The sequence below is a fragment of the Diplotaxodon limnothrissa genome, linkage group LG23 (genome assembly GCF_057381915.1).
Source record: "Diplotaxodon limnothrissa isolate DT_005_m linkage group LG23, D_limnothrissa_male_GT1.1, whole genome shotgun sequence".
Taxonomy (NCBI): domain Eukaryota; kingdom Metazoa; phylum Chordata; class Actinopteri; order Cichliformes; family Cichlidae; genus Diplotaxodon; species Diplotaxodon limnothrissa.
The window spans coordinates 1,734,678-1,757,968 of record NC_140617.1 but is presented as its reverse complement, the minus strand read 5'-3'; the positions used below and the strand labels follow the sequence as shown (position 1 = coordinate 1,757,968).

Here is a 23,291-nt window from a genome sequence, read left to right as displayed (position 1 = left end):
GTATGGATTTTAACAGGTCAAGGTCTATTAACACTGGACTTTGGCTACATTTACATTCATTGCATTTCACCCTTTCATGGCTACTTTGTTACTCAGCCCCAACCAAATAAACCTTTAAAAGATGAGCCAGAAACATGCATTTAAAAAAATAAATAAATTTATATCCATCTCATCTGTAAGTGACCGTGTTTAACCTATAACATCAAGTGCATCATATCTGATACACGAGTTTGTGACCTCAACATCTGTGTGATCTGAGTGTACGCTCTTTGAACAGATGATCCTTGTGGTAAAAGGCTCAGCGGCAGCGATATGATATCTTGTATGAAGTGTTAGACTGAGGACAGCGATGGGGAAACTGCGTCCTTGCGTGTCTGTAGATACAAAAGACAGTTCTGACAGGCACCATCACCAGGAGATTCAGTTTAAAATCACTGCTCCAGCCTGCTTTTGCACCTCCGTGGTAATAAACTGTGGCCTTAGAACAAGAGCAGCAGTTGAACCAAGTGGAATCATTTCAAAGAAGATTAAAACTAAGGAGGCTCTTGTAGCTCACATGTCACTGCAGTCACAAAAGTTCCAAACTATTGTAAAATTATTCATTAGTCTTTCCTGTTTTGTTACCTCCTGTCACACCAAGCCACACCTCCCTCATTTCATTTCCTTACTTCACCCATCATCCTCGCCTCGCCCCCGTTCGTTCCTCTCGTCTCTTCTTCAGACTTAATCCCTCTCCTCTACAATCCCTCATTTCCCTTCCTTCCCTTTCCCGTCTGCCTTCTCCTGCTGAAACCAGTGCAGAGTGATCCTATTGTTGTGTTTCTCTCCATCTCTCAGGGGCAGCACTTCAGGGACCTGCTGATTGGATTAGAGCTTTCTATTCCCTCTGGGTGGATCACAGAGAACAGATGCAAATCGCCACCAGCGTGGAAAGCGTGCAGCGGTTAACCCAAGACAACAATGCTGTCTGACTGAGAGTCAAATCACAACCTGTGATGTACTGCAGAAAACGTGTCAGCCTGACAGTCTGGAGAAGAGCAGGCAGACCTGTAGCAAAATAGCTGCATTTATATATGCGCGCATACGTCTAACAGCAAGAGGGTCACGTTTTAATCTTCTCGGCATTTTGTGTAAATAAGATAATGCTGCAACCAATTTCCCCTTTAGTTCACAACACAGACAAAGACTGAGCACAGTGGGAGAGCGGCAGATGTTTACAGCCAGGGCCAAGTGAAAGACCACGCCGCACATAAATACAGTTATAATTAAAGTGTAACGGCTTTAAGCTCTAATCTGCCTCCAGCGCTAATCTGCAGTTTGTTGTTCGGCAGCATAAAAGGACGCGTGTGCGCTCGTAAGTGAAAATATGTGACTGATAAAACACAGGCCAACAAACCTAACAATACAGATGAGCACGCCAGCGCACGTGTGCAGCCTACATGCCTCTTGCATGTTCATGTGAGGGGGTCAGCGGCCTGTCCTCTCAGCGTTCCCTAATGCTCCCGGATCCAGGACGGAGGCTTGATGGAATCACAGGAAATTGGATTGTCTTCCATTTGCTTTGGAAGCAGCCAGGAAGAGACACTCCTTCCCCCCCACAATACCTGCAGCTATCACGCCCCCCTCCCACCTCACTCGTGCACCCAAGTTCCCATCCCATTATGAAGGCATGTTGCACCAAACCTCTGCTTTTACATGTCATCCAAAGTTTCCCCTTGCGATGCAGAAACGCTGGGCTGTATGTCAGCAGAGTGCTCAATAAAGCAGCTGCTTGCACAATGGCAGCAGGAGAGCTCCAGCACTGTGTAGTGCATCACCCTAATGGGGTGGAGCAATGCGTTTAGGAGCCGCATGGGTAGGGATTGATCTATCAGTACACTTGCAATTTTGGTGAATTTCAGTCACACCAATCTATCATTTCTAACACACAAATGATGTGAAGCAAGATTGATGAGAGGAGGAGTGAATTAAGGAAATACAGAGATGCAGCATGTAGTCATACTTTTAAAAAGATCAAAAATAGTGTAACTATTCCAAAAGTGCTCAAAAGTGGGGAAAGAAGAAGAAGAAGAAAAATCAGATACATTTTATTCTTCCATGTCTGTCATAAAGTACCAGCTCCGTTTATCTGCAGAGAAGGGGACGGTCAAAGATGTTGAGTTCATTTCTGTAAAACGATTTAACTTGTTTTCGTCAATGGATGCTGCAAAACATTCAACCAAAGCTAAACTTCGCTCCAGGATTAAGAGGAGGGGATCTGGGACATGTCCGAGGTGGAAACTCAGCCGGGGAAACGAATGGAACTGCCGAGTCCCTGCGCCATTTATCTTATATTTAAAAAACAACAAATAAAACAGCATCTCTAAAATTCTGATGCATATTATTAGCACACAATGCCTTTGGTCACTTACATAAACCGTCATGAAGACAAAACACCATTTAGCACTATATCAGAGTTTGGTTCTTTTAATGTGAGCAGAGTTAGTTTTAAAAGGAAAAACGTCTGAAGTGGAAACAGCTTAAATTCTTGAGCCAATGCGGACATGTCAGGCTGCTGCTCTTTTAAAGGCCAGAGGACTCGATATGCCAGCGGAGAGATTGAGACCATTTCTCCTTCAGCTCTCTGTTCTAATCTCATTTTTCTGCGTCTCAGTAAACTTTCTTTGGGCTTTTCTTCCTCCGTTTCTCCGCCTCCTCCTTTTCTCCCCCTACTGTCCCTGACAGCAACATTAAACAAGTAGGGAAAAATGAAGCAATTATGATTTATGATCAATGCATGCAGCAGCAGCTGCTGACTTTTATAATGACAGTGGTTGGGGAGGGAGATGGAGTGGATGAATGTGTGCGCGTGGGTGTGTGTGTGTGTGTATTGGTCTCCAGGGTGTGTGTGGGGTAGATGAGGGGTGGATCGATAGGCGGCTGGGATCATTGGTATGCAGATTCCAGCAGATAGCATTATGATGAGCAGGTGCCATCAATCAGAAAGAAGAGCCCAGACTGAGAAGCTGATCCTCCTTCAGCAGGTCCCATCTAAGACTAGAGCAGCTACTGTGCCACCAAAACCTTGGACTTGTTGGACAACTTAAATGCACAATATATAAATCATATCAACCAGCAGAAAGCCATTTACCAAAACACATATGCAATCAGCACTCAGTGTCCTGGGCACTGTGCATCGCTTCTACCCTTCAAGCCAAATCTATTCAAAGACTGATTCTTTACACAATAAAGGGATTGATGTGCAAAACCTCTGATAAGTGGTCTGCTCCAAAAACAAGACGGAAAAGCAAAACTGCCGTGCAGTGCAAAGTTACGCAGATTAACAGCTGAATATACGTATGCTGATATTTATACTTTGATTTATCACCAGTTTGTGTTCTATCCAAATGAAATTTAACAGATTTGTGACGAATAATGAGCGACAAAAACCGACGAACAGCAGAAACTAGAAACTAAAACATGCTTTAAAGCAATATAAAGATGAGCATCAATGGATCCCTTAAATGTTTTGGTGTCTTTACCTCACATTAAAATATCCATAAATTAAGTGAAGCTGAAGACGTTACACAGCCGTGTGGCTGCTTTTGTTTGCTGCTGATGCTTCTGTGGACGTTTTTCCTGACATGTGCACTGGGAAGGCCCCCAGTTAAAAGGATCTGCAGACCAGGCCCAGCCTTAATTGAATCTGGGTCTCCTCTCTGAGCTGGGAGAGGTAACCTTGCCATTCAGTGTGTGAGCACTGCCGCCCACGGTCAAATTAGCCCCAACACCAAACTCCCTGCCCTTCACACCTTCTGCGAGTGTCCTTCAGCTTCCTGGGTTTCCCCATCTCTGTCACTTCTATATGTGCTATCACACCAAGCAGCTAAACCTAAAGACATAAAAAAGGGACCGCAGATATTAAATGAGTTAAAGGGTTTCAGTGTGTCTGTAGATCTATGTGCAGTTTCAGCATTAAAGAACTTTAACAGTCATTTTCCTTCCTCTCTGCTACAGAGAAAGGCAAGAAGTCTTTTCACCAAATCTCCATCTCTTCATCCACGTCTTCCCCTCCACACGTCTCGCCCCGCCTATGTCGCAAAGCTTGCTTGTTCCCATGGGACACCTTAGCCTCCATTAAAGCCATCAGAGAAGGAAGATGGGGTTGAGGCTGAGAATTAACATCGGCAGAGGCCCTCCTGCGGCTCATCGATGATGTTTAAAAAGAAATATATGAAATAAATAAATAAATACATAAAAGTGTAATATGAAAATCAATGGGCAAGCAGTGGGGGCTCTGGCCTGGCATTTGGAGTGAGGGACTCATAAAGCTGAGTACTGCAGGAGACTGATGGAAGGCAAAACACTTACTTTGTTTATTCTCTCTCCTCACCCCATCCCCTCCCCTCGCTGTCTGTATCCAGCTCTCACTCCCTCACTCTCCCCCTCTGTCTGCAACAGTCGAGGACAGCTTTAATGCTCCTGACAATTTATGTGGACGGTTAAGAACGATGGAAATCAAATAGTTGAGTGTAGGCAAGGCCCAGTGAGTGGCCAATAAGAAAGAAACAACAGCTGATGATGGCAAAGAGGACCGTTACCTGCTGGAATGGCTCTTTAGGCTGGACCATTACTGTCAAGCAGCTGGCTCTTTTCTGAGTGCTCATATTATAGATTCATAACTGTGTCGGTGTCTGATAGGCTCTTTTTAACAGCGCACTGCAACAGCTTTTATTTCATCGAGTCCGGCTAATGTGCAGCAAGTACCAAATGTGTATCCTATAACACCAGGTTACTGCGTGACTGCTAAGATGACAAGTGCTGTGTGACGGGAAACGATGCCCTGTGTGCATCCTTTGAGCCGTGCTGCGGTTCAGGCTGGCTTGAAAATGGCTAACATGTGTGAGTTTAGTTAATTATGGTAAAAGGACATCGTGGATTTACTTTATGCACAAAAAGACAACACTTGAGTAACATCCCAGAGTCATATTTATATCTTCATAATCAGGGCTATAGGGAAAGAAAAAACCCCAGCAGTAATGCATCCACTCATCCAGGGTCAGGTTGTGGGGGCAGCAGCCTAAGCAGCCCAGACCTTCCTTTCCCCAGCCACCTCCCCCAGCTCATTCGGGAGGGGGAAACCGCAGAGGCGTTCCCAGGACAGAGTGTGTCCCGGGTTTACCTCGAGTCCTCCTCCCTGTGTTATGTGCCTGGAACACCTCGCCAACTAGTCGTCCTACTCAGACTCTCCGCCCTCTCTCTAAGACAGAGGCCACAGGCGAGGGTAGGGATGCAGACAGACCAGTAAAGTCAACAGCTCTGCTTTTACACTCAGCTTTCTTCACTACAGCTGACCAGTACAACGCCCGTGTTGCAGATGCAGCCCCAGTCTGCCCCATCAGATTGTTGGGAAAAAAAGATCTGAGATATTTTAACTCCTCCACTTGGGGCAACAACTTGTCCCTGACCCAGAGTTGGCAATCCCCCCCCGTTTTCCAGCTGAGAACCATGGCAACAGTGGAAGTCTTTAGCAGATCTGATAAACCTGGGTGCTGGTGTCCCATTAAAGGTCAAGTTCAGTGCATCCAGTCTAAACATACCATCATTGTGCTGCAGCCCAAACCCAACTAAGCATTTCCATTTTGTCTTATCCAGCAATACAAATACTTGGAAGTTCTGCTACACTGAAAATACTGTATAGTGGTGCCCTCGAGCAATCATGCTGACTGAACTGCGACTTTGCCAAAAACAGCCCAATACACTCAGTAATGTGCAAGACAAATATTGGCAGTATGGCGAACCCTCCAACAGGTCAGTGTTGCATCACATTATCAGACCTCACTAGTGTCCATCTCGCATCTTTGTTTACTCTGCCCACTTTCTGCCTTCACCTTATTGTGTTATCCATTTTCATTCCATATATTTTTTCCTCTCCTTACCTTTCCCACCTTGGTGCATTTTCTTAATTATCCTATACATTCTGGAGGATAGGTTGCACAATTATATGCACAGAAACGCATGCACACGCGCGCACACAATTATGACAAATATTGCTGGATATTCGTTATGACTGGGCTGACTGAGCCATTAGTTATAGGAGGCAGTGCTGGGAAAGGGGAGGGACACAAACGTGTAATAATACCTCCACCATAGAATTTCAATCAGCCCGCCATGGCGTGTGTGAGCGCATTCGCCGCTTTGATCACACGAGCAGCCGACACCACAGCAGAGGACTCTGCTGCTGTAGAGCGGCACCACATCCATAAGGAGGTTTATGTTTTTGCTAATTCAGTGGGAGATTTAATATTGATGCAGGTTTGATGTGCTTTAGTGAAAAATTCAAATTAAATGTTTTTCAGATGTGCCGCTTGATTTGTGAAGCAGGGAATTGGCACAAACCAAAAATATTTCTATTGTGAAGAAAAAGCAGTCATGCACTTCTCAGTAAGCACTGTAATTTTTATTTATGCTCCATTTTGACCTTTTATATTTTTAAATTAATTAAACATGCAGCACATCCACAGCAAGTCAGGATTATTAAACCAAGAAGCAAAATGACTTTTTCCTGGATTTTGTAGATCTTTGTCACTACTCCTATAAACTTATTAGAATAAAGTGTAAAAGGCCGATGTTCTGGGGTCCACCTCCTCAAAAGTGAGACTTTGCAGGTTACGTAAAATGCATTCGCTCTTTAAATTCAAAACAGTTTAGATCAGGGACCGGGTACAGACTCAAATCTAGGCAACTGGACGGCTTCGGAAAATTATGTTAGAGAATTTATGAAGGAAAAATTATGAACACTAAAAGATGAGTGATAAATGCAGTAGGTTTTGGGAGGTACAGGGGAGAAAAGAAATAACTGGAATAATCTCGTAATGAACACATCAGTTGCAACTAGTTTTGAAGCCTTCAACCTGTGGATTTACTCCAACGCAGTGCCAACATTTGGCATTGTGTGTGGGTGTGTATAAATAAATAACTGACTCATTTTCGTTGCATTATCATTTTCACTTTTTTGACAAAGCTTTAGGTTACTGTCATAACTGAGGATCTCCGAAGCATGAGTGAATATTTGGCTACAGGCTAATGGACCCTTGTGTATTTGCAGAAGCACGTCTACATTACGACCCGAATATCATCTGCATCAGGGCCCTTCACCTGTATGTTAAGACAGGCTTATTAAAGCTGGGTGTGTGGATTAGTTAAGATTACACTGGCTTAACAAAGATGCATGACATAACTACACATTTGGTTTTTTCCAGTTGGGGCATTTATGAACTGACAGGAGATGAGCAGTGTAGTGTGGCCTGCACCTCTTGAATAAATGGCTTAAGATGAGAAGCCAACATATTCTAAAAGCTAATGTCTACATGCTAATAGCTTTAGATTAGAACAAATGCACAAAGTGCTAATGTGGAAAATCTTCAAAGATTATTTACAGTTCTTTGCTGATCTACGCAGACATTCAGCAAAGTCGAGGTGTCCCATGGAGACAAATTCACCGTTTGGCCTCAATAAATAAATCAACATCCACCTCAGTTTAAGTCCACCCACTCCACTCACTACAATATCAAATCAATGCATCCTTGGAGAGACCATGTCATTACAAATCAGCTATACAGACTTGAAGCCACAGTGTGCCCTTTCCAGTTTTACACGAGCGGCATGCTCTGCCCAGTTCTTGGAATATAAAAAAAGTTAGATAAAAGGTAAATAAAATAAAACGTCTCAAAGGCCAAACTTCTCTCACACGAGACATCTGCAGGTCCCACGTGCAGGCTGCGTGCATGCGACTTGTGTGCACTCCAGCCACCAATTGTAGGCCACCCAGTCAGATATTTATTACTATTGATCTCGCTGGTCCTGGCTGAAGACTTTTGTTCTGCTGGCTCAAGGCTCTGACCTCAATTAAGTTATGAATTTCTATCCGATAGACTGATAGACTGGGAGTGCTTGGGCCCTGCCGTGGCCACGCTACCACGCTGGTTTAATTAGAATTAGCGGTGCTGCGAGTCGCCCTCGCTGCCTCATGGATCATGTTGTTTTAATATAAAGTAGAGGCGGAGGCAGAGAGGGATGGAGTGAAGGGGATGGTGGCATTGGCTGGGTGGGAGGGGAGAGTGATGAGGCGAGGGGAAAAGAGAGGCAGAGGGACAGGCAAAAAGCAAGTGAAAGAATGCGAGATGCAGTCATGGTGCTTAAAACTTTGGCTGCATTTTTCCTCCCATCACCTAAACTTAATGCTCACTTCCTGTTGCGCATTGAGGGCCCGTTGGGTTCACCTGCATGTCACCTGTCTGTCCTCTTTGTTAAACTAATCCTCCCTGTGTCACCTACGCTCTTAGTAATCCCAGTCTAAGGCCGACATTGTGAAAGTCTACCCCGACCATTCCTGCTAGTCTGGACCTAAGCCGTACCTTCTTAACTCCTCCTCCACGACTGAGTACACCTTTTATAAATGTGTTTCCGTAGCAACCCAAAGGGTTGCTGGGAAGATTAAAGTGTTTGGGATTTCCACCTAAAAAAACAAAAGTTGTCTGTGTGTGTGTGGGCGATGAGGCTTAGCCGTGGGTTTGAGATTACAGCATCTGGACAGCGAATGACCACACGTGGGGCCGTGTGGGACAAATTCCCAAACTTCAAAGTGAACAAAAAGAAGAATTACCAAAGTCTTGATTGGGAACAATGTAACTGAATATCTGAAACTTGTTTGTCTTGCTTTGATTTATTTTTTCCAGATTAAAACTGAAGGAACCAAACTGAATCAATGAGGTAATATTATTGAGAGAACAGTGTTGTGGTAAAACAGTGAACGGTTACTGATGATTTCTGTTGAACCTTTTAAAATACAAACCAGTCGGCTGACTGAAATGTTAAACCAGCCTGTGCTCAGAATGATTTCTTTTGACAAAGCTTGTGCGTTTGTGTTTAAACGTGTATTCATACGCAGCAGCTGTAGAAGTACTTTTATTCTCTTTTATTTAGCAAAGTGTGTTATGAATTTCATCAAAAGACTATTTTAACACCTACAACTGGCAAGTATCAATTTTAGAACCAAGATCACGTAGGACCATTTTTCCCTTTCTCCCCATGGAGTAAGAAAGTCAAATCAGTTGGCATATAATCAAATCTGCAAATGAAATAAAATATTTTAGTAAGGGACAAGATTGTTGACTATGGAGACTTTCTGGTATTCACGTGTTCTTTGAGCAGACTTTGGTTGACCAAAAGAGGGAACTGCAATCCCAGACCTCATGGCTACAGTTTGCTTTTTATTTATTTTACATTTAGAGACCAATGCACCGGGCGGGACGTCTCTGAACAACTAATCCACAAAGGGTTAAGTCAGCAGACTCGCCGCTAGCTTTCCAGATTGGTAATATGTTCTTTAATTGACAAAAAATGATTGATTCCAGTTTTTATCAAAGCATAATTCAGGTATTTGTAATACTAATTATATTTAACCTCCAAGGACCTGCGTCCACATATGTGGACCTCACATTTTGGGTTGTCTAGAACAAAATACTAAATTTTGGGCCTGATACCCACTTAGGACATCATGCTGCCACTGTTCTATCGAAATTTAAAGCGAATGTCCTCATGTGTGGATCTTTTTCCTCAGAAACAAAAATCAAACGCACAGATTTACTCTGATTCTTCGTGGTTGTTTTTACATTCATCAGGCCCCACTCAGCCCAAATGCAAAGAGAAATTAAAAATGCTGCCATGAAAGACTTCGGAGGTTAAACAAATTTACAATGAATTTTCTCCTGTTTAGATCAATTTATCCCACTGTTGGGATGTAATGAAAGTCCTAAACTGCAATTTGCTAAATACTTATTTACCACCTTAGTATTTATATTAAAGTCTTAATTTCTCCTATTAAAATGCATTTGTCTTGCCACCAGTTGGTCTCGCTTGCTCCACTTGCTCTGGGTGTATTAGTCGATGGATGCTGTGGAGGAGGAGCAGTGGGTTTTACTGCACCATAACCTGATCTACAGTTAGCAGATCTGTGTATTCAAACACAGACAGCTACCTATTGTGGTCCCTCCCTGCCTTGATCCTGGATTAACTATCAAACGAGCCCTTAATGCAGGTTACCAGGGTTTGGGAACAATTCACTAAAACAATCAGTTGATTAATTTCAAACGATTTCCCCTCTTCTGCCAAGCAAATGATAATACTTTTGTTTTTAACTCCAAGCCCCCCTCCCCTTTTTTAATCAACAAATTAAGCATAAATCATGTTTGATCTTTATTTACTGGTTGCTCGGCAGTTGGTAGAGGTCGAGAAAGATTACTGGGCGCACTAATAGGCTACAAACAACCCAAACATGCCTCCGTTGCCCCTCGTGAACAACCTCTCACATTTCTTTTGTATTAAAAACACCCAAAACAAAGCAAAAATGAACCATTAAAACTACTTGTTACGTTTTCCATATTACCTCAGTGCAACAAAAATCATTCCCTTACTTTCTCCCCTCCTGAGTAAAGCCCACGACCAACTAACAAAAGGATGTTCCAGCATGTTCTAATGGGAGGCATATTATTCTGTAAGCTTCACAAAGTGAGATAATTTGGCATTGCAACACAGTGGCATGATTTAGCCGACTATATTTTCTCTGAGCCACCTCTTTGTCACCTCATAAATTTGCTTCCAGCAGCTCTGACACTGAGGTCCAGTTTCTTAATATTCAGCCTCCTGCACAGACGTGCTGCAGTACCTGAGAGGCGAGCAGGTGGAACATTCCCGGTGGCCTGAATACATGAATTCAGGCGAGTTTGCGATTGTGCCGAGATACAACATCCTGCCTCTGAAATATGTGTTTGTTTCTATACCCATCTTTCCACAAAGTAGATTTTAAAGACTGAATGTGATCACTTTGAGTCATTCACTAACGCCATCTTCATTCCGTTTGATTCAGGAGGAAGAAGGAAACAAATAAAACATGAAATAAATTCAGCGTGCCCAAATTTAGCCGATCCATTAGGACGACCTGGGCAGAGATTGAGGTTTCCCCAGTTTGACTGCTGAAGCGTCTTCTCACTTAGATGTATTATTTTAAAGATGGATACATGACTGTTTTATTTATAAAAAAACAAGCTTCCATCTATACATCAATCCTCTTCTGCTGTCATTATCCTGATATGCAGTAAATCATCAGTGAAGTGTTTTGCAGTTATCCTGCTGTTAAGTCTTTTATGAGCCATTTGACACAAATCTACCACCTCCCTGCGAGCATTCGAAACAAAAGAGCCACGCATGACCACAAAAGAGAAAGTCATTTGTGAAATGTCCTGATTATGTGGGTTGTGCAACGTAAAACAATTTGCCTGATTACTTCCAATTGATTCGTCCTTACAGTTAAAACCTCAGCGCGGGCTGTTGCACTGCACTGTGTCATGCCGCCGTGCAGGGGAACAGGAGTAATTTCTCCGATGTGCAGCTGAGCCAGCTTACCAAAGCTAAAGCCTCCTGGATGCTACTAAACCTCAGGGAGCCTAAACACTAGGCTAGCTACCAGCTAACTCAGTCTGCTAAAACCCTGAGGGATTTGTCTGTGGCACAAAGTGAATTAAAGGTGACCTTCTGAAAAGGATGGAGAGAAAAAGAAAGAGGGGAGTGGGGATGCAGGAGATGTCACCATTTTCTTTTAGTTTACTTGTCCATGTACAAACGAGTAGCCATGCCCTCATCCCACACAATGTCAAATTCTCTACATTATGACCACATGTTGTGTACAAGTCAACATAGAAATGCATTAGATCTGAAGTCATCCTGCAGTTTCTGCAGAGCTGTTTAATAAACCTCCCGCAGTGCGTTTGCTAACCAAGCTTTATTATTGTCAATAACTCAGGTTTCATTTCTTTAATGTTAAAACGACTCCTGTGATGATGATGATGATGATGATGATGGCATGAAGACTAGTCTAATATTAAATGATCACAAAGATTCAGAACTTGAGCGTGAAGTAGAATTCTCACATCACATAGTAACTGTGGTGATGTTTAGGCAGCATTTGACTTTGAAGGAGATTTTTACTATCAAGACACTTTCTTTAGAATACATAAAGGAAGAGTGTTACTCGCCTGAATGTTGATTTCTGCTTTGTGCTGTAGTAATAAAGACACCATCTCCTTGTGGCCTCTGTCACAGGCCCAGTGCAGGAGAGCCCGGCCCTGCAAAAATAAGAAATAATTGGTGTACGATAACATCAAAGACATGCAGGGATGACCAAACTTCCAAAGCCAAGATGTGTTTAAACTAGCGTGACGCTCTCAGTGTCGTGTCTGGTCAGACCAAATCAAGCAGGCTTGATACAAAGACACCTCGTCACCTCTCCTCCTTCTCTACCTCAAAGAAAAAAAAAAAAAAAAGCCAATCGAGCTTTACAAAAGGTTATGAATGCCCATTCAGAAATCAGAGCCTTTGGACCGGTCCATAATGAGCCGAGTATAAAGTGATGAGACATGTGGACTCTGGCCTCATACAAACACTTATATGCACAAACTTTTACGCGGCTGAAGCAAAGTCCAAAGACTTCAAGGCAAATTGCAGAATGCTGCAAAGGTTGATTGATGCGACGCTGTGCACAAAACATGAGTAGCCTCCCTTCTCTCCCTCCCTTTCTCACACTCATGCACCATCCTCTCCTTAGGTCCAAGATCCTGCTCTAATAAAACCACACAACCTCATTTTTCAGTGAGGCCAATTAGGTAAAGCTAACTCTCCAAGTCCAATTCTGTTGCTTAAATTATATTGATCACCACGGCTGCATGTTAAAATGGATACTTGTAAGCTGGGCTGGAATACCAATAAGTTGGCCTCTCTCTCCCGCTCTCAGGTGTGCTTCTGCTGACTGTTGCCCACATTTTCACTGAAGACCAAAGTGTGCAGGTTCCAGTGGGACATCACACAAACTCTGCAACTCCATAGGAGTATTTGTGCAGATCATCATGGCAGCACTGGATATTTATGGATATTTAAGTTCTGTCATAATCACAATATGAATATTTGAGTTAAATTGTGGCCAAAAGTCAAAATTACCATCAACAAAAAAACAAAACACAATTAAATTTTAAATTTCATTACTTTTTCCCCAGAAACCTCAAAGCGATACCTTTGAACATGGCTAATATATTACTATTGAAGAAGGTAACCCGCTTTTGTGCTGGCGCTCTGCTCTGATAGGTCAAAGTGGGTTAAATTCCTGACCAGTGTGGAGACTGTAAGTGCACCTCTGCAAAAAATAAAAGACATTAGCAAAGGAACAAAAGGTTAAAAGGTTCTTTTATCCTCTTAGTCCCAATAAACACCTATTGCATATTTGAGTACACAAACCACAGTATCCAAAACATTTACCCCACCGTCCCAGCAGTTAACACAGAGCTACACAAGATATTGAGATTCAGCTGCAGAGATTGTGAAGGAGCCTTTAGTGTTTCCTAGAAGACAAATATGCTGTACGCTGGTTATTTGTTGAGAGCAGAGTAGAGCTTTTGTCCACTCAAACATGCTCTGAAGCATGCTCACACTACAAGTATCTCCAAATGTAACACTACCTCTTAATGTGGTGAAAATCTAACTATAAATTACATTCTCAGCTCCCCGTTGCCACATAAAAAGTTCTCCAATTCCCGACATGCTGACTCAGACTCAACTGTAATTTAGATAAATACTGCTGGATGAAAAAAAAAAAAACTTCCTATTTTATATAAACACGACTATAATACGTTCACAGATGCAGCTTTTAAATATGGAGCTTTTTTATTATATTCAAAGCCATTCTTAATGCAGTCCGCTCTACATCTACAGATATTCTGGATCAGAACTGAAGCACAAACACCACATGTGATCTGTTGGGGTAATCGCCATTTATTCATCCAAACCGTAAATAGTTGTCAGTTGGTTTGGTTCAACTATGATCTGAACGCGTTACATAAATAAAAACTAGGGGGGGCATTTTTCTATCTAGTAATAAATTTTCACTGAATTTTATCAGAAAGGGAGAACATTCATGTCCCAACAGCTGACAGGATGAGCTCGCCTCACACATTCTAATGCATTTTTAAATTTCTCTGCCTTAGAGTCTGAGCTCTAAGGCAGAGCTTTTGTTTGTTGGTTGCTACTAGAAATGTGTAACACAGGTGGGTATTTGATCACTGCCCCAAACAGTGAGTGCTGGGAAGACCGCCTTTCTGTCTCTGAGCCACAGATGCAAATGATCGCTGCTCGCCAATAGAAAACTTCACTACTGCCCTCTCCTGTCCAGCAAGCTGAATTACAGCTAAGAGGCCAACAATGGCTGGGGACACAAAGCATTCTCACTGAGGTCCTTCAGCCATCTGGCCTTTGACTGAACTCACCAGCCGACTGCCTGTTTATCTGCATAGCGGCTGTGATGAAAGAGGCTGGGAGTGAGCCATTTGGCCTGGATGCTAACCAATCAAGGACAGATGAATGGAGTTCAGGGTCAATCCAGAAAACACCTCCTGATGCTAATAGCCGCTCATACAATTTACGCATTTCAGTCAGAGCAGCGATTCCCGCGTGTGGCCACAGATCACTGAAACCATTATGTAACGACGGCTGCGTGAGCTGCATGAGCTGTTCCCCCGGTGACCTGTATTTTTCATGATACGGGTCTGATCGCTTTTACCTTCCCCTCCCACACAAGGGGTCAGAGCCATGCAGCTGTTGCAGATTCAACAGACACGTCAGCCATACAATGAAGTTCTTCCTGACTCTGATTTTAATTTGCTACTATAGGCCTGTCCTCCTGCATTATGTATGAAAACTACAGTTCTGTCAAGTAACACTTTGTCAAGTCAATCATGCAACCAGTGGAGTGTGACTGAGCTTTGCAGATACCTCTTCATCCCGTATATTGACGTCCACGTTCTGGGAGGTGATGGCGTTGGTGATGTATTCGATGTTATTGTCTCTGCAGTAGTCAAAGATGTTCTTATCCTCTTCCCTGAGAACATGGGGGGGGAAATGAACAGCTATCAGTTACCATAATATTTATAATTATTAATATGGTTTTACTTTAACTGAGATTTCGGCAGGTTTCTGGAAACAAATGTTGCCCTTTAGCACCACAAACCAAAATCCATTCATTTTTTGGATTTTGGTTTGAACTGAAACTATGTCCATGGGCAAAAAGCTTTTTATTAGCAGATTGTGTAGCTCATCATGCGGTCCTTCAAAATGGAAAGTGCAGGTACACCACACAAGCAACACGTTGTCACATTAGTGGTAATGGTAGCAGCTAGCATAGTGAAGCAACCACAGACGTAACAGATAACATCTCTCATAGAAAAGCAGCAGCCACGCGTCCCAGATCCCTCGGGAGCACCAGCGTATGACACATGCACACAGAGCCATCCCACCTCTAATTATCTCTCTGTGTCTCTAATCACCTCTTGGCATTGGGGACAGGAGTGCATGCTGGGAGAGAAGAGGGTGCAGTGGTGGAGGAGGGACGTTGGGTGAGGGGGAGAGAAGGGGCAAAATCTCATTTAGAGCTTTACGCCTTCCCTTTCCTCTGCCCATGCCGGCCATTCAGATTAATTCAATTTAGTGCTCTATTGTTCGACAGGAAACCCTGCAAACCTGCCGCTTTACCGCTCCCACACAGTCAGTCATCCCCAAGGCAAATCCCCCACTTCCTGTTTCCGACGCCAGCGTGCTCTGCTGCACTGGGCCTCAAAAGTCCCAGAGCGCGAGCGCGCACACACACGGCATTTTGGGACATTTCACCTGCTGTACCTCCTGAGCTACAGCTGCCTCCGAGTTAGACCCAGTCAGGTATCGTCTTATACAACCAAAGCAGTCTTCTGTTAGAAATGTGAAGCAGATTTGGTTGAATTCAAGCACAAAAGAAACTTGAGTGTCAGAAACAATTTTTACGTTCAAAGTTGTCACATTTGGCACAGAGGAGATGACGAGCTCAGCGTTTTAAAGAACGAGGCAGCTGCCTGGACCGACCACACAGGAAACAGGACAACCCTAGCAAACAAAGCTCCTCTCTTTGAGCATCCTCACTATCGGACAGGTTTCGCACGTTTTACCATGAAATCGGGCAGCTAAAGACCGTTTAGCATCCAATCAGACTGATTCTGACATGTGTGCTCTCCTCTGTGGCGTCCTAAAATTCCAGGCTGCAGTTAATGTATGAAAACAGCCACAGTATCACAATCTTGATACCAGAGATCCAGCACACACTAAAGATCCTGCACAGCAAACATCAGGGAGATAAAACTCACTTGCCATCAACACAATCTACGCTTCGAGTTCGTTCCCACTCCGACACAGCAAAACACAAAGGAAGTTGTATCTGCAGTTTGCTCTTTAATGCTCCTCTGCACTTCCTTTTCTTCCTCCCTTTCTCGTGCCCTTGCCTCCCATCACCTCCCTCTTCTCATCAGCCTTTGGTGAATTATGAATAACTCATTACACTTTTATCACAGACAGGTTATGTATGAGCACATTCATTTGCATAGCCCTGATTACCACTGCTATGTTTATTCATGAGACACCAAGCTGGGCTCCACCTACTTCCTTGTCTGATGGCCACGCTGACCCCAAATGTCCCTGATGTGTGGCCGCCATCCGTCTCCCCCGGCAACTAATCAATAGGGCGACTCATCAGTCTTTCGTCGATGGTCGACGGGGCTTGCTTGACATATATAAAGCACAAGCGAACCCTGCATGTGCGCATGCAGATCGCTAAAGGGTTAGATTGGGGTTATTAAAAATGTAAATAAAAAAGCTCACGAAGGAAGGAAAGCACACAATTTTTCGATCCTTTCCATTAACACTGAAAACACACACACACACACACACACGAACACACACACACGCTATAAACAAACTAATGATTAATGTGGGTCCTATAAACGACATGACATCAACAGCGCCGCAAAGCATGCTGGGAAGGTCACAGGCTACTCTGTCATCACTGGGGTACCAATGGTTTTGTGTTTGTGTGTAAGAGTGTTACGTGCTCACATGTGTGTGTCCAGTCTGGTGTACTGGCAGATATGTCCTTCATCCATCAGGCTAAACTGGTCACAGTGGTGGAGAACACTCATCTACCTGGCCTGAGCTTCACTGATCAACACCATGGCCACACCATTCATCAAACAAACACACACATACACCTACACAATCTGTCACCACATTCCCTGCAGGGCCCTGGTCGATCCCCTCGACGAGGCCGAGTTCCACGGAAGTATGAGAAACTCGAATAACTCAGCTTCGGCTTCCAGCAGAGCGTTCGGACAACAAAGCCTCCATTGTTTATCCCAATCCTTTTTCAGGGTGGGGGAGAGAATTACAAGTGTAGCATTCAAAGGCTCCTCAATCACACAGTGATCAGCTCAGTAGTCCAGGGATATCGCTAATCAATCCTGCTTTTGTCGATGCACGCTCCACACACGTCTACAAACACACACGCGCTCCAAAGTCGAGATGAGCAGCGAGCAATGCAATTAACTGTCTGGTTAACAGGTGCTTAGCTGTTTAGTATGGAGAGGATCCGCGTGTTTCTGTGTGAGCACAAGGAAATTGAAATGCAGCAGAGCAGTGAGTGTGACAGTTCTGGCAGGTTGTGCAAGGACCTGGATGAAAACCTGCAGCAACGTATAGTGAAGACTGTGTGTTTAGGCGTGCACAAGTGTGCAGATTTTTGCCTTCCTGGTTCCCACGGGAGGCATCGTTGCTATTGGATCTCACCAAGAGGAGCGCTGTTCTGGGAACCCTGCTTCACCCTCCTCGCTCTGCTGTACCCAGGTCGTCTTCATCACCCCCACCCCGACGCAAAAAAATGAAAAAAATAAATCCATAATTAAAAAGGGGAGCCCGCCTCTTCCCAAGACCGTGCATACTAATCACATGCAGCCATTTATGATGAAAACCTGCAGGAATCACACATCTCATTTTCATCTTCAATAGAGCTCTTTTTCATTGAAATGAGGATGAGCTTTTTAAGCTTGAGCAGGTCTGCCAGGCAAGAGTAAATGGAGAATGTGTTTCATTAACATAAATCAGAACTGGATGACGTCTCTGGGCCTGAACTGCAGTTATGGTCTGTTGAATATAATCAAATACTGCATCAACAATGCCAGACTTAGACCGACCTGAGCATTAAATAAGCGGCGATTCACAATTGGAGGAAAAAGATGAGTCTGTTCAAGCTTGTGTTAGGATGTCAGTAGATTTCATTTCTGAGATATGCAGATACCTGATCATCTCTTCTTGGTATAGGGAACTGACTGCTGCACCGAAGCCTGTTCTCCTTTCCGCTCCTCGTCTTTCCTGTAACAACAGTGAGAAATGCAACATCAACAGTGAAGGCCACACGTGCTGGCTGAAGCCACACAACAATAAATGCAGTAAACCCAGAGCATGCATATTTGGTGCACATACACAAACACATATTTAACCACCTACATCACACTCATTTATTTGGTATTGCTGAAGGACATTTAGTTATCATTGGTGTGTTTACATATTTACAACAAATCTTAATTGACTTCTTTTTTGCTTGTTTTACCAGTGATGGTGGTCTGTTCAGCGGCAGAGATCTGCTGGTACCAAACAGCTGCTGTGAAAAGTAGCCAATTAAATACAGGTGTTTTGGAACATGTTGATTGGGACATACCAAGTGTTGCCACATGGAGGGGGGGGGGGTGGTTTCTGTTATTTAAACTATTAAACTAACTCTTTGTTGTGCTTTTTGATATTAGATAGTGTGTCAGAGTTTGTTCTCCCCACGTGTCTAAATTGTGCTGATGAGCCAGCTGCTGTCCCTCAGCTCAGTGTTTGGTTTGTTTGTGATTATTAAAGCCCAACGCTTAACCAGCTCAGTTCCTCAGGTATGGTAGCAGCGGTGGGATCAGTCACCTCAGGACACAGGCCTTTTTCAACAAACCAGTTTTTTCTTTCTAACTTTGACTCCCTTCCTGTACTTCTTCTGAGACTTGCACTGTGGAGATATGAGACTAGAATAGGTGAGGATCACACAGCTAGTGAAAAGCATGTGGAGACCTGAGCTTCTAATATGGCTGATGATGAGGGAGAAGATATCAAAGAGATAAAACTGAAGGAACTGGCTGGGAGCTTGCAAACCTTCATGGGACAGCATGTAGCAGCAACACTGAAATGCAGACTTGCACGTCGACCGACCCAGACCCACTGGAAGCTCCTGATGACGGAGATCACCGTCACAGGTCCAGCTACATCCCACCAGAAGTTAACTTCAGAGTCAGGTCAGTAACTCTTCTGAGCCAATATTACAAACATAAACTGAAGATGGTATTGAGCATTTCCTTGTTACCTTTGGGAGAATTGCAGCTGCCTGGACATGATCACATTCAGACTGGTTCTTCTGCCTCATTCGTCTACCTATAATGTTAAGGCCCCAATGTGCCTCAGTTCATATGAATGTTTATCAACTTTCATTTTCAGTTTCCTTCATATTTATCCTGATTAGAACCTCGGGGAGCTTTCTGGGAGGGTAAAGGAGTTGTGTGGGGAAATGGATTCAGCCTAAAAGTGAAAGAGTGCAGTGAAGTAATTAAGGAACAATAGTTAGGAATGTTCTAATCCTAAAACAGCCGCTGAAGCTGCCATGCTTGCTGACGTCTTTGTGGAAACCCAAAGGAAGGGACAGCCACTGAGTAAGACTTTTGATGAGTATGTCTGCAGGCCAGTATCATCAAACCATCGCATTGGATGCGTCGGAGACTTGGGGCAACTTGGGGTTCAGCATCTTTCCCAAGGATACTTTGGCATGCACACTGGAGCATCCAGGAATCTCACCATCAACCTTCCAATTGATAGATGAGCTCCTCAGCGTCCTGAGCTACAGACACCCTGATAGGAATACCAATAAGTTACTATTGTTGCCATAAGGTCACACTAAGTCCAACAAAACTGACCCAAATGTGTTTTTAAAACAACAGAAATGTTGTTTGGGGGGCAATAAACCTCCAAAAAAAACCTGTTGTGCAGTCAGAGCTTTTGCCAAGCACCCAGCCTTCTCTAGCTTAGTTTACCAGCCTTTGGTTTCTTCTCCAGTGACAGCGGGATGGGCCCATCGATTCTCTATAAAGCAGGCTCCTACCTCTAATCTTTGAGAAACTAAAGCTGGCAAACAGTTCAGATGGTGTAAATCTGAAACGACTCTTTGGGGGCTTCAGACATGACCTCACTGCTAATAAATGGCCAACAAAATGTGCAATAGTTTTAAATGCATCATGTCTTAATTTTGTGACTATTGTTAATCTTCTGTTTTCATGTGATCCCACATTACATTCAGCTCAGCCAAGACTTTATTACCCAGACTATTCTTTGTGGGCCAACCTTGACTCACAAAAGAGCCCACACAAATCTGATTTCAGAAAATAGGCAGAGTGGGGAGAACATGACAAGCGAAGCAAAACCGTGCGTGCACTTTTGGGACAACCTAATTCACTTCAGAAACTCGGAATATTCGCTGATGCACTGGCCCTGCTCCTCTGCAGTATAATGCAATATAAAGGCAGTGTCTGCTCAACAATTGAGACAGGAACAGAGGTCAAACTGTGGCTATTATTCTCTCCCCTGCTTCTCTGTCTATGCACTTCTACTTACACCATTTAACTGTGCTTCCAAAAGAATAGCTGCTGCCATGCTATGGCGCTTTGTTAACACTAATAGAATCAGGTTCTTTACAGGCAGGGTAGCGGTGCTTTTGCTGGGCCCACCCCTGGTATTGTGTGGCTTAGGGCAGAGTCAGCGAGTATTGCCCCACAGCTTGGTGGAAGAGAAACGTGTCAGGATGGGATACGTGGTTGACAGTGATGCTATTTGGGAGACACAAATGAATGGATGGGGGGGGGGCAGCAAAGTGAGTGGAAGACTGGGAGAGGAAATGGGGGGAAAAGAGCAAGAAGCACAGACTGCCTTTAAAAATGAATGTTTCAGTGTTCCTTTGCTTTGCAGCCAAGTTGTAGCTGTGCATATGTGACTGTGTGCCCATCCCTCTGAGTAAAGAGTGCACGCTCTCATGTTCACATGTGCTCTGTGTATCACGAACACGGCAAACCAGAGTCATGATGCGGTGTAAATGAGAACAGAATCAACGATCTGCAAGTCTCAAACATATATTTTAGTCACAATCCAATATAGAAAACATTGACATTTTTAAACTGAGACATTCGTCTATTTTGTGTAAAATAAGAGCTCATTTTGAATCAGATGGCAGTAACATGTCTCAGAGTTTGAGGAGTGCAACATAAGACTGGAAAAGTGAGCAGTATTTAAAAGAAACAGCTGGAGGAACATTTTATTGCATGCCTGTGACCTTCAGGTGCACGAGTCTGTCATTAAAGTCACTGCATGGGCTCATGAACAGTTACAGAACTAAAATGTTCACCATGTCATCCACAAACGCAGGTCAGAGCTCTATCATACGAAGAACATGTGAACATGATCCAGCCGTCTTCTCCGGGCCAAAGGTCATTTAAAATTGTCTGAAACAAAGTGTAAAACTGTTTTGTGGTGAGATTGATCAAAACTTTATGGAAAACATGAACACGCTGTCCTCTGGACTAAAGAGGAGCAGGACCAAAATCCTGCATCTGTGATTGTAACGGGGGCATTTGTGCCTCTGGAACATGATCGTTTCAGAATTTCAGTACTGATGAGTGCTTTGAACATCTGGAAAGGCTGAAAGAAGCTCATCTAGAAGCTCCCATCCAGATGAGCTTCTTTCAGGGACGGCCGTGCGTATTTCTGGAAGATGATGCTGATCTAAGAAGAGTCCAGGTGCTGAAGAGGCCTGCCTATAGTCAAGATGTTTCCCAAACTGAAAACATTTGGAGCTTCATGAGATGAAGAATATGACAAAGACCCAGGACCGCTGAGCAGCTAGAATCTTATATCAGACACGAGTGAGACAAAGTGCACCAGCTGAGCAGACGCCTTTCAACCACAACCTGGGACCCTTTGCTGAGAGTCTTCCCCTGCTCGCTCTCCCCCTTTTTCTAGTCCACTCTTCACTGCTGAACTGTTTAAAAAAAAAAAAAAAAAAGAAGCCAAAAAGCAAACGAACAAACAAACAGAACGAAAGAATGGGACAACGTCCTCTCCCTAAAGTCCAGCAGCCGGTCTCCTCAGTTTGCAGATGTTTACACACTGTTGTTAAAAGAAGATATGTAATATATCTGTAGATATCAATATCTAACAGTGACTTTAATAGATTATCAGAGAGTGTAAACACTTCCCTTTGTGACTAAACTGTGACACTGGTGCTCACTCACTGCTGCTACAAACTTTATCATTCCAACTTTTAGATGATCTATAAAACAAAGTATAAAAATAAGTGTTTTATCAGTATGACGATTATACTCCATTACTGCAAACCATCCAAGGTTGGTGTTGAAACCTAATGTTGTCCCAAAGAGCAACCTGCTTATGGCACAGCTAAGAAAAGAGTGTGTAGAGATGTAAACAGTCACTATACAAATTAGCACATCCCAACAGCCTTAATATGAACATTTAAATAATTACTATTCCAAAATATCAGCCACTGAGGAAACCTGCGCAAAATTTTCATTTTTCTTTCTAAATGTGCAGAAAATGAGCAGCAACACGGTTTCAACAAAATGACAATGTGACAGTGACACCTCCTGGTGAACACTGGGTACTTCACAGATGGTTCTGTTCTATATCTGTCATCCTTTTTGGCCTAATTTCAGACATCTTACCTTTAAAGGTCTGTTTTAGTTCATGTACATTTCCAGAATTTGTTATCAGGTGTATAAGGTCAGAAATTGACAAGAACCAGGAAGAAACAGAATGACACTGTCGTTCCTTATGTGGTAACTCGGAATTTTCTCTATGCATAAACATCACAGTGCACTTCTGATCCAGCAACACCCTCAGACAAACCTGGTTCACCCCCGAACACAAGCTAAACAGCGTAGTGTACCATGTGAGGAGTGCTCGGACCATAAGAGAAACAACACTCCACAGACGCATGGCACAACAAGAAAGCCGCCTCATAAGGACAAGACGCAGCTGTCCACCTTCTCTTGAAGGGGAAAGGACGCTCTTCAATGATGCCAATGTTCAGATTTTTCACAGATTATTTGAGAAAGGAGCCCATCTATGTCCACTGTGACTGACCCCTGGTGACAATGACCCACGCCTTTTTTTTCCACACCTGGGCTCACGGGATCACTACCTCCAAGAGGGCAGCCTCTTCTAGAGGTCAGACACCTGAAACTCTCAAATCTCTTGTTTTAGAACAGAAGAAG

The 23,291-nt window shown here is 43.5% G+C and overlaps 1 protein-coding gene across 1 annotated transcript in view; it reads right to left on the bottom strand.

The window, feature by feature from the left end:
* acbd6 (acyl-CoA binding domain containing 6) overlaps positions 1-23,291 on the bottom strand; it is a 28,279-nt gene that overhangs the window by 3,224 nt on the left and 1,764 nt on the right. Inside the window, exons 4-6 of the mRNA XM_085348237.1 lie at positions 18,230-18,303; positions 14,854-14,959; positions 12,072-12,161 (exon numbers count right to left, since the gene is read on the bottom strand). Coding sequence (XP_085204363.1) covers positions 12,072-12,161; positions 14,854-14,959; positions 18,230-18,303 — 270 coding nt within the window. The remainder of the gene's footprint in view (positions 1-12,071; positions 12,162-14,853; positions 14,960-18,229; positions 18,304-23,291) is intronic.